The sequence below is a fragment of the Physella acuta genome, unplaced genomic scaffold (genome assembly GCF_028476545.2).
Source record: "Physella acuta isolate Inbredline_101_S28 unplaced genomic scaffold, ASM2847654v3 ptg000087l, whole genome shotgun sequence".
NCBI classification, from domain to species: Eukaryota; Metazoa; Mollusca; class Gastropoda; family Physidae; genus Physella; species Physella acuta.
Window position 1 is genome coordinate 415,180 of NW_026731607.1, and position 14,078 is coordinate 429,257.

Sequence of the window (14,078 nt, forward strand, 5' to 3'; positions counted from 1 at the left end):
GTCAGTTTTGACCGCTTTACGAAGTTTTCCCAGATATGCCGAGTTTTTTGTGACACCCCTAGGTGTTCTTCTACCACCTCACAAAATATCAAGGGGGGTCGTCGGAGGAAATTTTTTTTCGTAATAGAGCTCACATAAAGAGAATTTCACTCGCGGTCACTTTTTAGCCCTCGTCGAGGGCTTTGAGTGTAACCGACAGTTTTCCCTAAAGGTCAAGCCATTGACCTAGGAGCATGCAAAAAATTAGCCAGATATACTGAGCTTAAGTACCCTAAAGTCTGCGTTGAAATGACCCTCTGTTTTTCCCATAAAATACAAAGATTATATAGGGAAATACAACTGGTCAGTTTTGACCACTTTACGAAGTTTTCCCAGATATGCCGAGTTTTTTGTGACACCCCTAGGTGTTCTTCTACCACCTTACAAAATATCAAGGGGGGTCGTCGGAGGAAATTTTTTTTCGTAATATTACCCATATAAGGCGCCGGTCAGTCGAGGTCAGTTTTGACCCCCTGTCCGTAGACTTTACGGCCAACCGTCACCGGCCCTCGTGTTCTATCGCCCCAAGGCACCATCGTGCCAAATTTGACGCGCCTGCGGCGCCAGGAAGTGCCCTATCGGGCACTTGACCACTTTGCTTTATATATATAGATGATAATGTTAGTTTAAATTTGCAGTTTAGAACCTTGAAGATTAATTAAAAACAGATTTGTGGGATTTATTAAGCTGGGACAGTGTGGCTTAGTCTTAGACGGAGGGTGTGGTAGGTTAGGTTCAGATCGTTAAGGATAAACAAGTTTAGGTGAGTTATGTATTGGTGAAATTAGGTGCGTTAAGGTCAGGTAAGGTAACTTTATGTGATCAGAGATTAGTTAGGCGTTGTTGAATAGATAGGCTTAATAAGACTGAGTTGCAAACTTTGACCTTACAATGATTTATCTGCTACCAGTAATCATCATCTTTCCGTTTGTGTCCAAGACACATGGGACAGCAGAAGAAGAGTTTATCTGTTTCAATGACCTCGATGTGTAAGTGGATATGGTGGTCAGCACTGTGTCTTTGTTTCCCTAACGTGAGTTAGGTACCCATTAGAGATGAGTGGACTCAATGACGTCCTACTGATATGAACCGGATTTGAAATCGAGACTTTTGAGTTAGCAGTCTCGCTCACTACTGCTAGGCCAAGCCTAAAGATGGGCATTGTCTTGTAAGATCCGTAAAGTATTGCGTTTCTCCAGGTGTAGAATTATGTATACCGGCATTGCAGATGCGAGATTACATTGTTTAGTAGAGACCCATTATCAGTTAAATTGTTTAATGGAGACCTAGTATAAGTTAAATTGTTTAGTGGAGACCCAGTATAAGTTAAATTGTTTAGTAGAAACCCAAGTAAGTTAAATTGTTTAGTGGCGATCCAAGTAAGTTAAATTGTTTAGTGGAGACCCAGTATCAGTTAAATTGTTGAGTGGAGACCTAGTATAAGTTAAATTGTTTATTGGAGACCCAGTATAAGTTAAATTGTTTAGTGGAGACCCAGTATAAGTTAAATTGTTTAGTAGAAACTCAAGTAAGTTAAATTGTTTAGTGGCGACCCAAGTAAGTTAAATTGTTTAGTGGAGACCCAATAAAGTTAAGCTTTTTCCTTCTTATTCAACTGTATACATATTTAGTTTAAAGTGCTATACTGTAAATAAATGTAACAAAACGGAGTGGTTCAGTTTTGTAGATCTGCTTGTAACACGAAGGCAGCCTAAATCTATACACCTAGATTTAAGCTTTAAGAGGGTATTAATCTAATAATACCCTATAACCGGGGATTCCCAATGTTTTAAGTTGTTGGTGTCGGTGACAAACTAAACTAAAATTGAAAGTCAGTTTAGAATCTAGATCTATATACTTTACTTTATTTTCTGAACATTGTATGAGAAAAGTAGAACTATAACTATTGCTCAAAGAAAGAAACAAATATTTTTTAAATAGAATTTGACTAAAAAGCGTGTGTTGTACCTTATGAGCTTATACAATTTTATCTAGATCTATATTCTACATCCTTAACGTAATGGACGCCACGGTAAAAAGCCTCAAATGACCTATTAAATATTTTAAAAATCGGTTTAGGTTTTATTTTAACAAATTTGGTTATAAAAAGCGAGACTTTTTTTTCGTTTTAAATTTAATATTTGGCGTATATGACTCTTAAGAAATTTCATTAACTAGACAAAATTATAAAAAGGCGAAATAATTTGCAACTTTATCATCAAGGATGCTTTAAATAGTACATTTCTGAATGAGTATTTTATTACAAAACCTATCAATCGCCCAGCTAAACGCGAGCTGGCAAACTAACATTTGCACAAAAAATGCGGCGTGTAATGCCAAATCTCAATATTGCCGTATAGCAGTTGTATTAGAAAAAAAACAGAGGTAAAAGCTAAGAGAAGGAGATAAAAATAGTTTTCAGCGATATCGCGACACGCAAAAGTCTATACGTCTAGCCAATGTTGTAAGACGATGACAACGTAGAGAAAACATGCCACAATTAAATAACTCATAACAGGCAAAATGATTCGCCAATAACAAACTGTACGGCTGAGGAAATGCTTCACATCCATCTACACCTCGCTGTTTTTCGAGTTGACAATCTATCAAGTAAATAACTTTTTATCACTCATCAAAATGGCGTCTTTTTACAAGCTTTTATTTAACTCACTTGCTCTGTCTGTCTTGACGGAAACGCAGGAGTGAAAATTCGGACAGTTCTACTTGACCGACACGATTCAAAGTTGGCACGTGGGTCAAGACATGAAGACAATGCAATCTGAAACTAAATTTGACTTAATTTGATGCCTAATTGATTTTTTATGAATTAATTAAAATTTGGACCGAATTAGTAGGCATGTCTAGCCAACCACACCACACGCGTCATCAATAGCTGCGCCATCACGACCACGTAATGGCTGCGTTCAAAAACCATTGCGCGCCTACTGAACGTGATATTCAGTAATCGCGCAATGGTTTTTAGTCATGTAATTCTATTGTAGATAAAACATGTAAAGTACTGAAAAAAAATTCATAAAAAACGTTTTAATAATAAGCTTTTATGTAATGATGCACTAAAAAGTAGAAAATAAATTATAGACTACTATTTAAATAACTATAGAGAAAAGCGTGGGTGTCTTCCTTAACATTAGTAAAGGTATCCAATAGATACTAAAGTGACCCACGCTTTTCTTTATAGTTATTTAAATAGTAGTCTATAATTTATTTTCTACTTTTTAGTGCATCATTACATAAAAGCTTGTTATTAAAACGTTTTTTATGAATTTTTTTATTTATTGTAGTTCTGTTTGTTAAATACAACAAAGCCAGTCATAGCATTTTACACACCTTGTGTTATACTGAAACAAGTTTGCGCTGTAATAATACCAATCGGGGATTCCCAATACAGCGCCATTATGTTTCGGTGCAATCATATTTGACCGTGTTCGTTGTTATCACTGGCTACACAACGAAAGGTAATATTTATTTCGCTTAAATTTAGTTGCTTGAGAAGTTTGTATAAGAAGTTGGAGCAAATATCAGGGTGATGTCGAAGGTCACTAATGTCTGCTAGCTACAATATCTGAGCAAGTGGTAATTGGCATCCGACCACATTGTTTTATAGATGTTTTGATGTATATTTTGGTCTTGGTCTAAGCTTTGTCAGAAAGAATGGATAAACCAGCTAAAATTCGATTTGATTAAAATGATAAAATTATCTAAAATAACCTTTGTAATTTCAGCTCATCTCATTAAAACAAAAAGCATTTAAAAATTAAAGTTTTATACAAATTCAATTTTGAGTTTCGCTACACTCTCAATCGTTTGCTCTTTAACCTTATATTTTAAGTGTAAACTTACAAATTCTCATAATGCGTTAAAGATTGTTAAACAACAACAAACAGGAAACTAATGTCGTTTTAGTATTTAACTCAAATTCTTGTCCAGCTTCAAAAACAGTCACACATGCTGTTGTTGTATGTACCATAGATATACAGTTAATTTAAGTCTCTAAACCACAATTATTTTACATTTTAACTTTGCCTATTTAATATGCTATTTATGCTATTTAATATTGTTAAATACAGTGAACACATTTTAAAATTCTATTGTTTTCCCAGACAGCAAACATCCAACACAGAAATGTCTCACACCGAGCATAAGGTCGACAACATACACGTAGCTACGGAAGTTTTCAAATGTTTTGAAAAACACAAGGACAATTTTACTGACTTTACCGTCAACGTTGGTGACACCAAGTTCAACTGTCACAAGTTTGTCCTAAGTTCCTGCTCTGGTTTCTTTGAGGCTCTCATGAGGACAGACATGAGAGAAAAATCTGAATCAAGCTGTACCATAGAAGGCATCTCCCCTGAAATATTTGGTCTTATACTGGATGTTATTTACAAAGGGTCGGAAGTTTTAGACGAAGAAAACATGCTTGAAATGTGGCACGCATCCAATCAATTGCAAATCAAATTTTTGGTTGTGGATTGTGAAAACTTCGTGAAGGAGAGAATAAATTTAGCAAACTACTGGGAAATATTTACCGATGCCAAGCTGTTGGATTCTATCGACGTTACAGCTAGAGTAAAAGAGTTTATGGTGAACAATTTTTCGGAGATTTTAGAGTCAAACGTCTTCATGCAACTTTCTTTGGATGACTTAAAATTCATTCTAAACCACAATAACTTCTTGTTCGAAACCGATTTTTCCGTGCAGTCAGTTTTAAAATGGACATGTTCAGATGATTCCTATCTGGCGGCTACACCAAAGAAATGTTTAAGCTCGACAGATATGGTCAAGACAATATTTGATCGGCTAAAACCGTCGTGTAGCGCGGTTGACGTGTTGACATTGGACCAGGACAACATCACACTCCGCAGGTCACACCTTGGTGAGCTGCTGACCGTACTTCCTCTCCAAGACACAACTAACGCTTGCCTGGCTAAACTTATGAACAACAGATTTGTCTTGTCAAATGTCGATGCTATTACTCTTGTGAACCAGATCGCCGCTACAAGATTCGATGCCGGAGAAACGAAAAGTTTCAACAAAAAAACAAACAAAAACCAGACTTTTACAAACGGCTTTATATTCAACTCAGATTTGACGCAGTCTACAGAAAACAAACCTTCTAAAACCACACGCCAACGTGTAGGCAAATGTTGCCTCTATGGAGCTGTACTTGTGATGGCCTGTATGATGGCGATTGTTATTTACATGATTATCACGTCTGTTTTTCCTACCAGCTGTGTGTTTTTACAACGGTCTGCTTTCAAATACAACCAAGAACTCACTCCACAATAGAACATTTTTTTTTAGAACTGCTAATGACCTCTATTACATTCTTCACCGACGGTGTCATTGGTCCCATTACGTCAGTTCATTACAAGAAATGTGTTGGTGTGTTTCGTTGAATAGGTAACAAACGTCTGCACCATATGCTTTCATTATAGGTTGACAATCATGTGTAAACGTAAATACATTTCTTTTTAAGAAACATCATTGATTTAAACAATTAAACCCATTGAAATATTCATTTTCTTATAACATACAATTTAAGTACACATTGATTTACAAAGAAGTCGAGACATTTTGACTGATCTATATCATTACACGTATAAGTGAAAGTTGATCTATATCATCAACTGTATGATTGCATGACTCATATAACATCAAATATAAATCAACACCGAAGAGTAAGTGTATGTGTATGAGGTGTATCATCGAACACATGTATACTGGGAATATATGACATACGTTTTTTTAATAATGCTTTATTGTGTATGAATAATTGACTAATAAACATGTTTCAAAAAATGTTAACCTTTTTACTCATATTAAGAATGTAGTTTACGACGTATCTTGAAAAATCAGCTACAAATAGATTAGTAGGATGTATTAAGTTGAGCTAGTTTCTTTAAATTTATAAAAAGTTAACGTTATGAGCACCTCAGGTCTGAAGGTTGGAATTTTATTTTTATTTTAGTTAACAATTGATGCAATAGTTTGCTCGTAATGTGTTCAAAGGATAATACAATTACTGCATGTTATATGTACATTGCAATAGAAAAACAAAACACTTTGAAATACGACTTTTTAGTGAATAAGGATAGGCGTGTTACATTTTTTTCAAATTTATTTACTTTAATTGTTAGTAAACAGGAACGGTTGCAGTAATATAGTGTAGATTAGGAGAAGTTAGTAAGGTAAGTATAATAAAGTTTAGCTCTAGTGAGTTTAAATGAGTATGCTCTAGTTAGGTTAAGTAAGGTAAGTATAATAAAGTTTAGCTCTGGTGAGTTTAAGTGAGTATGTTCTAGTTAGGTTAAGTAAGGTAATGTGTGATAAAGTTTAGCTCTGGTGAGTTTAAGTGAGTATGTTCTAGTTAGGTTAAGTAAGGTAAGTATGATAAAGTTTAGCTCTGGTGAGTTTAAGTGAGTATACTCTAGTTAGGTTAAGTATGGTAAGTATAATAAAGTTTAGCTCTGGTAAGTTTAAGTGAGTATGCTCTAGTTAGGTTAAGTAAGGTAAGTATAATAAAGTTTAGGTCTGGTGAGTTTAAGTGAGTATGCTTTAGTTAGGTTAAGTTAGGTAAGTATAATAAAGTTTAGCTCTGCTGAGTTTTAGTGAGTATGCTCTAGTTAGGTTAAGTTAGGTAAGTATAATAAAGTTTAGCTCTGCTGAGTTTTAGTGAGTATGCTCTTGGTAGGTTAAGTTAGGTAAGTATAATAAAGTTTAGCTCTGCTGAGTTTTAGTGAGTATGCTCTAGTTAGGTTAAGTAAGGTAAGTATAATCAAGTTTAACTCTGGTGAGTTTAAGTGAGTATTCTCTAGTTAGGTAAAGTAAGGTAAGTATAATAAAGCTTAGCTCTGCTGAGTTTAATTGAGTATGCTCTAGTTAGGTTAAGTAAGGTAAGTATGATAAAGCATAGCTCTGGTGAGTTTAAGTGAGTATGCTCTAGTTATGTTATGTAACGTTATCAGAGGTGAGGTGGGGTGGGATAAGGCCGAGGCATGACTATGATTATCACAAGCATAGAGTTAGACAGCTAGTCTGATCAGTGTACTATTGAGTTTCTCTGAGTGTTTCTAAGTGTACATTAACGGATCCCAGAAAAATACGCTATAGGAAAACTTCGCAAACAGAAAAATTCACAAATGCAAACCAATTATTCTAATACACTTAATTTGTTTCATACTTAGTTGAAATATGTTTTATTAAGCTACAATTTACATGTAATCACTTTATGTTAATGTCTATATATAAATGCTAGATTTAAGTAAACAAAAATGCCGTTGCGCACTTTTTTGCGCTCAAATTTTTCCGTTGCGCATCATTCAAATCACCAACATTTACATGTTCCTGTATTACAATAGTATAGTTATACTTTTTTTTAAAATTCGACCCAAGTAAATTTTATTTAGATATTACTATTCAGATATATTTAGTTTTTCGCACTACACTGTAAATGAATAGTGCCCATTTAGTGAATGAATGTTGTTTAGTAATTGCAGTTGTGCTTGTTTATTACACAAAAACACGAAGTGTTGTATTCAACTTGAACTGTAGTGTAAGACGGTCGTAGTCTAATAATATTCTAACATCGGTAATTCCCAATAAAGTGCCTTTGTTTCCGGTGCAATTGTAGCTGAACATAGCTATTGTTATTTCTGGCGGTAAATTAAAAACGAATGTCATTTTAGATTCAAAATGCTACGTGAAAGGTAGAGTTATAAAATATTTACATTGCACACTCAAAGGGACAAATCAAAAGATTAGAGTAAAAAACTGTTGCGAATCATAAAAAAAAAAATAATAATTCATAATAGATTTCTATAGATCTACCGTTAAGACTTAAATTACTGGGCTTATTTGTATCGAATGCCACATCAAATACTTAAACAGTCGAGTATTATACAACATAGTGGTTCCAACTGTGTAATTGTTTACTTTTTTATCGACCAAAGATTTGACAAATTTGAATTTTAATGTTTTCTTAACTCGTATGAAAGGAATATGTAAAAATTAATTTGATTTTTCCTTGACGTCGCTTAATAATGAACTCATTATCAAAGAGAACTTCCTGCTTTATAGAGTAGCATAAATTATAAGGAAATTCGTAACTTGCACAAAGAAATAAAAATATGATAATATTAATATTAGCAGTTGTAGTAGCAGACGCGAAACATCAAAACACATTGACCCGGAAGTAAAAGTACTTAATTAAAATATAGTTAAAATATGGGCAAGTTTATTTTGGAAAGCTTCTTTATTTACTGAAACGTATTCCTACATACAGGTCTATCACGTTCTCTGCATTTGCAACTTTTATATTACAGATTCTGTAAAATTGTTTTTCTAATTATTTTTAGACTTTCGTTTTTTTTTTGCGCAGCTATAAAGGGAACATCATAATAACATTTTTTTTATTCATGTCAACAATAATGATTGGAGACATCAATCTCATTTGTATTCATTTGACTTATAGGCTTTGATTAAAAAAGTAGAACACACAAAGAATAAAGTCAATTTTTTTTTTCATTGTATAAAATAAAATAATCAGACTCCGTATGATTGACTAATAAAATAAATGAAAAGTAAATAGAAACGGTATGACAATGTCGAGACACTTTGACGGGAAAGTAGATACGTGTAGCGAATATTGTTCGTCAAAGATAACGCAAAATCCAAAAAAAAAACACAAAGATACATATATTTCAAAGTCCAGGGAATCATCTACAGTATATTTGTTGACTCTGCCAAACTTAAAAAATAAGCAGCTACCATTAACTGTAAGTCAGTAATATCTATGAATCTACAAAACCTTATGTGTGATTTTAACAACTCTCTAACGTATGGCTTCAATTAAAAAATCAAAACGTTGAAAGCGAAAAATAAAATAATATCGAACGAATAAATGAGGACGTTAGTGACTAATCACACCAGATCAAACCCAGCAACATTGAAACAACCCGAAGAGAAATTTCTGCTTTATTGTTCACAATCATATAGAAATTCTACGCCATATGAAAAGGGGAAATCGACACGTATATATATATATATATATATATATATATATATATATATATATATATATATATATATATATATATATATATAGATAGATAGATAGATAGCCTATATATATAGCCTATATATATAGCCTATATATATATATATATGTATATATATATAGCCTATATATATATATATATATATATATATATAACCAAAAACCTAGAACTTAAAAGTCTAAGTGTGATGCAGACATAGCTAGGACACAACTCATTTCGTTGAATGTACACAAAATTATCCCAGACATCCAAATATATATATATATAAGTGATAATTTTTATTCGTGATTCAACGTTTAAGCTGAACTACACCAAAAGATAGTCGCAAATACTTCTGTAATAGAAATAAAAACACCTAAGCTTGTATTTGAGGAATTTTATATATTATTATAAAACAACAGCAAACTCATTAAAATTAAAATGTTTGTGTTTTCTCCAGACTTAGTATTCTTAGCAATAGCGAAAACTTTTAAATAATTCATTGTTTTTGTGTTTTCAGAAATCTAAAATATAATCTACAACCAGCCATGTTTTATTCCGTAGCTGACTATCAAAAGGACGACGCCTTACACGTAGCTAAGGAAGTCTGCAGATGTTTTGATGAAAACAAAGATAATTATACCGACTTTACCGTCAACGTTGGCAACACCAAGTTCAACTGTCACAAGTTTGTCTTAAGTTCCTGCTCTGGTTTCTTTGAGGCTCTCATGAGGACAGATAAGAGATCAAAATCAGAATCAAGCTGTACCATACATGGAATAACGCCAGAAATATTTGGTCTTATACTCGATGTTTTTTATAAAGGGAAGAATGTTTTAACTGAAGAAAACATGGTTGAAATGTGGCACGCGTCTACTCAACTGGAAATCACATTTTTAATTGTGGATTGTGAAACATTTGTAAAAGACAGAATACATTTAAAAAACTACTGGCAAATATTTATTGAAGCTAAGCTGTTGGATTCTTCCGTCGTTTTGAAGAAAACTAAAGAGTTTATGGTGGATAATTTTCAGAAGATTGCTGAATCAGACGTCTTGATGCAACTTTCTTTTGACGATTTGAAATTTATTTTAAAATACGATTGGTTTCTTAGAACCGATTTTGTCGTACAGGCAGTTTTAAAATGGACGTGTTCAGATGACTCTCATCCGACTAGTTCTTCTAACAAATGCATTAGCGCGTTACATGGGAAAGAGTTTGCTGCGACCTTTGACCAGGATAACATAACACTCCGCAGGTCATACCTTGGTCAGTTGTTTGCTCGATTTCCACTGAAACACACTTCCACGGAGTGCCTGATCAAACTTTTGAACAATAAATTTGTCTTGGCAAATTTTCTTGCTATAACTCAAATAACCAGGATTGCATCTATTAGAGAAGTCGCCACAAAAACCAAAATTCTGAACGTAAAATCCGAAACGGCGGTTCAACCTTTTAAGACAGCTCATGTATTTCTATTTTTCATGCTTGTTCTGTACATTTTAATTTTCTCTTTTGGTTTTCAGTCCTGCTAAAGTGTTAAATTAACATACTAACTGTGCTGTTTATAATACAACAAGTTTCTCTGCTGCCTACCACAAACTACCCCCCCTCCACCCCTAAACCTATCGATATTTTAAAAAAAATGCTACCCATTGCAATTACTTTCTGAATCACAAGTATCACCAATAATTTAATTGTTTTCCTTTTTGGAAACTACAACGTAGAATTTTTTTATAGTAAACATGTACAAACGTAGTGGTATTTGGAACCACTCATAAGTTTTTCTTAAGCTTAGTTGACTAGCGGCACAGTTAAAATACAAACTTGACGAAGGCCTTTACAGTAATAAAACATCTATATATTCACAGAAAAACGCATACATAAACCAAACAATTGACCATTTTCATATTATTCAATCAAGTTTACGGCCAAAAAGTTTTCAATTTGTTTCATGAAATTTGTAAACATGATTATTTAATAAGCTATCATAGTTAGTCCATCATTAAAGTTTCGCCATAAAAGATTAGTATTTGATTTTTAAGTGCTATAGAACTGATTTAAAGGATACATAACGCCCAATGAAATAAGCGTATCTGATATAACGATTTGATAACAAAGAAGTGAACACATTTTCAGTGTGATTTACATCATTGACTGTATTATTGAGTGTGATCTACGTCATTGACTATACGCTTGAGTGTGATCTATATCATTTACTGTATGTTTGTGTGTGATCTACATCATTGACTGTATGCTTGAGTTTGACCTACCTTGTGACTGTATGCTTGAGTGTGATCTACATGATTGACTGTATGCTTGAGTGTGATGTACATCATTGACTGTATGCTTGAGTTTGATCTACATCATTGACTGTATGCTTGAGTGTGATCTACATCATTGACTGTATGCTTCAGTGTGATATACATCATTGACTGTATACTTGAGTGTGATCTACAATTATTGTCTGTATGTTTGTACGACTCACATAACATCGCGTGTAAACTGACAATAAAAAACTTTGTATTACCATGATGTGTTTTATGATGTGTTTTACCTAACTTTTTTCACAGATCACATAATACAACACTGAATCATTGATTATAACTAAAAAGTTATTATTGACACAAAAATCTCATCAATGTATTAGATATATTTCTAAAAACGTATCAAGTTTTAAACAAAATTCATAAGCCGGAATTAAAATCCGAGGAAATCATTTTCTAGCAGTGAATCATGAACAAACAAGGCACGTACATATATAATGTATAAAATGTATACAATCATTAACAAGTTAATTTAAATAATCAATTAGAATATTTTTCTTATTTTATATTTCGTTCTTAGATTACCGACGTTTGGAGTAAAACTTGGTTTTTGTTTAAAATGTATCGTTAGCTTGAAATCTGCGATAGTTAAGCACTTGCTATCTATTTTAAAAAGTAGTCAAATCAGAATACAAAGTTTCGAACCTGACAGTCCGCACAGCAGTTGAAGTAGAGTTTATGTTTTCTGAAACATCGGCATGAAAAGAGATAACATGTTTAGCATCATGCCTAATCGCTTTTTCCTTTCCCCTAACGTGAACTGTGTACCGATCAGAGCAGGATGTCCTGAGGAATTCAACCCAGAATACGAACTCAAGACATTTGGGTCAACATTTGTACGCTCTAGAGTCCGACCACGCCGTTTCCTATTAACAATATCTTACATGCATTTTATCATTTTATACTTATAGTCGTTTAATATTAATGGTTAAATAGATACCCAATTAGATTTAAAAAAAAAATTATAAAATTGTGTCTGTGTGTTATCATCAAACCCACTGACTAGCGTTGTTACGTCGGTTAAATGTAAATAAAGCGGGAGTGATCTCCCCTGAACTTTTTTCGTGCTTCTCTAAAGCAAATCTGTGGGTTGGGACGGCACCAGTAGCGTACGCAGGGGGGGGGGGAGCTGAGGGAGCGTCCGCTCCCCCTCTGGCCATTTTTAGCAAAGTGGCGCCTTTTTGGAAACTTTTTAAACTCAAAGTTTTAAACAATGATATTTGCAAAAAAAATATTTTTGGTCGGCACATCTATGTAAATCACAAGATTTCTTTTCATGCAGCAATTGAGCATTATTGTATTAGTCTAGTAGTGTCTACGTTAACAACACGTATTAACACTTGCATCAGTTTGCCATTCTAAAAATAATCATTATGATGCATTGCAATGTTGAAAAAACCTCTACGGGTGGTACCACTTGGCAAGATGGGTGTTAAGTTTAAGTCAACTGTATAATGTAGGCCTATTTGCTTACGAATAATTGATTAAAAAATAGTATACATAAAACTTCACACATAATTATTCTATATATACAGTTTGAATCGTGTGATTAATTTAAAAAATAAACCGGGAGTGATCTCCCCTAAACTTTCTCGAATATTCTTATATAAAATAACAGGGGATGGGAACTCGGGCTATAGACATGATTTTTAATCCATTTTAAATACTTAAAGTTTTAAAAATAGAATAAAATCTCGTAGACAAATTAATTGCACACCAAGTGAACGCCAAATAAAAAAGCGTATAATAGTGCGCAATATTATTAGTACTTTTAAAATTTACATTAGTTTTTTGAGAAATGGGAAGTAGCGTAAATTACTACTTCCAGTCAACGGAAACTACTCAAAATTTAACAGAAGGTAGACAATTAGATCTTTTACTTACATGTGAAATTTCATTTATCTATCTGAAATAGTACTCAGGTTATAGGCTTTTGAAAAATTCAAAGTAGAAAAAGTACCACTTCCGGTTATCGGAAATCGCTCAAAAGTTGATACGGATCTACGATTTTTATAAAATACTTATATATGAAATTTCATCAACCTAGCAGTAACGGTACTCAAGTTATCGTGTTTACACACGGACATACAGACAGACACACACACAGACATACGGACAAGATTGCAAAATTATGTTTTTCCGTATCAGTGAGGTGTAAAACGTCGAGATTTGTAAAAATCTCGATTTTTTTTTTGCACGATTACAATACTTTCTCTATACTACGTATATACGAGAAAGTATAAACAACCTCAGACCTTAAGAGTGTTTTGTTATACTCAAATATATAGAGCTATTGTTTTTCGACCTTACGTCGATTCTTCGTTTAGTACCACAAGAATTGAGATGGGCAGTGTCTTGTACTATCAGTGAACTATTACGTGTCTATTGTTCTAGATTCACGGGTTCCTGCATTGCAACGGTGAAGCTTAATTCATTTGCGGGGACCGAAGTAACTAGTATTTTGTTATTCTTATTCACCTGCATTTAGTTTTAAGTACTATCATCTTCTATTCCCATTCGTGCCGAAGACACACGGGAGAGATGAAGTAGTGTTTATCTGGTTTAAGAAACTCAGCTTATGAAAGGATATGTATAGTTTGAGTAAACCTATAGAGCAGTAGTGTTTGACTTCACTCGATAGAGCAGTATAGTT

At 33.5% G+C, this 14,078-nt stretch overlaps 2 protein-coding genes across 2 annotated transcripts in view; both read left to right on the plus strand.

The window, feature by feature from the left end:
• The window catches only part of LOC131927386 (kelch repeat and BTB domain-containing protein 3), a 32,377-nt gene that overhangs the window by 6,488 nt on the left and 11,811 nt on the right, over positions 1-14,078 (plus strand). The window lies entirely within an intron of this gene.
• LOC131927414 (kelch-like protein 40) lies at positions 3,477-5,827 on the plus strand. The gene is made up of 2 exons (XM_059283115.1): positions 3,477-3,515; positions 4,161-5,827. Exon 2 carries the CDS (start codon positions 4,183-4,185, stop codon positions 5,347-5,349), a length of 1,167 nt encoding a protein of 388 aa, XP_059139098.1. The 5' UTR covers positions 3,477-3,515; positions 4,161-4,182; the 3' UTR covers positions 5,350-5,827.

Bases quoted from the DNA above. Each gene is read 5' to 3' on its own strand.
- LOC131927414 (XM_059283115.1), top strand. From the start codon at position 4,183: ATGTCTCACACCGAGCATAAGGTCGACAACATACACGTAGCTACGGAA.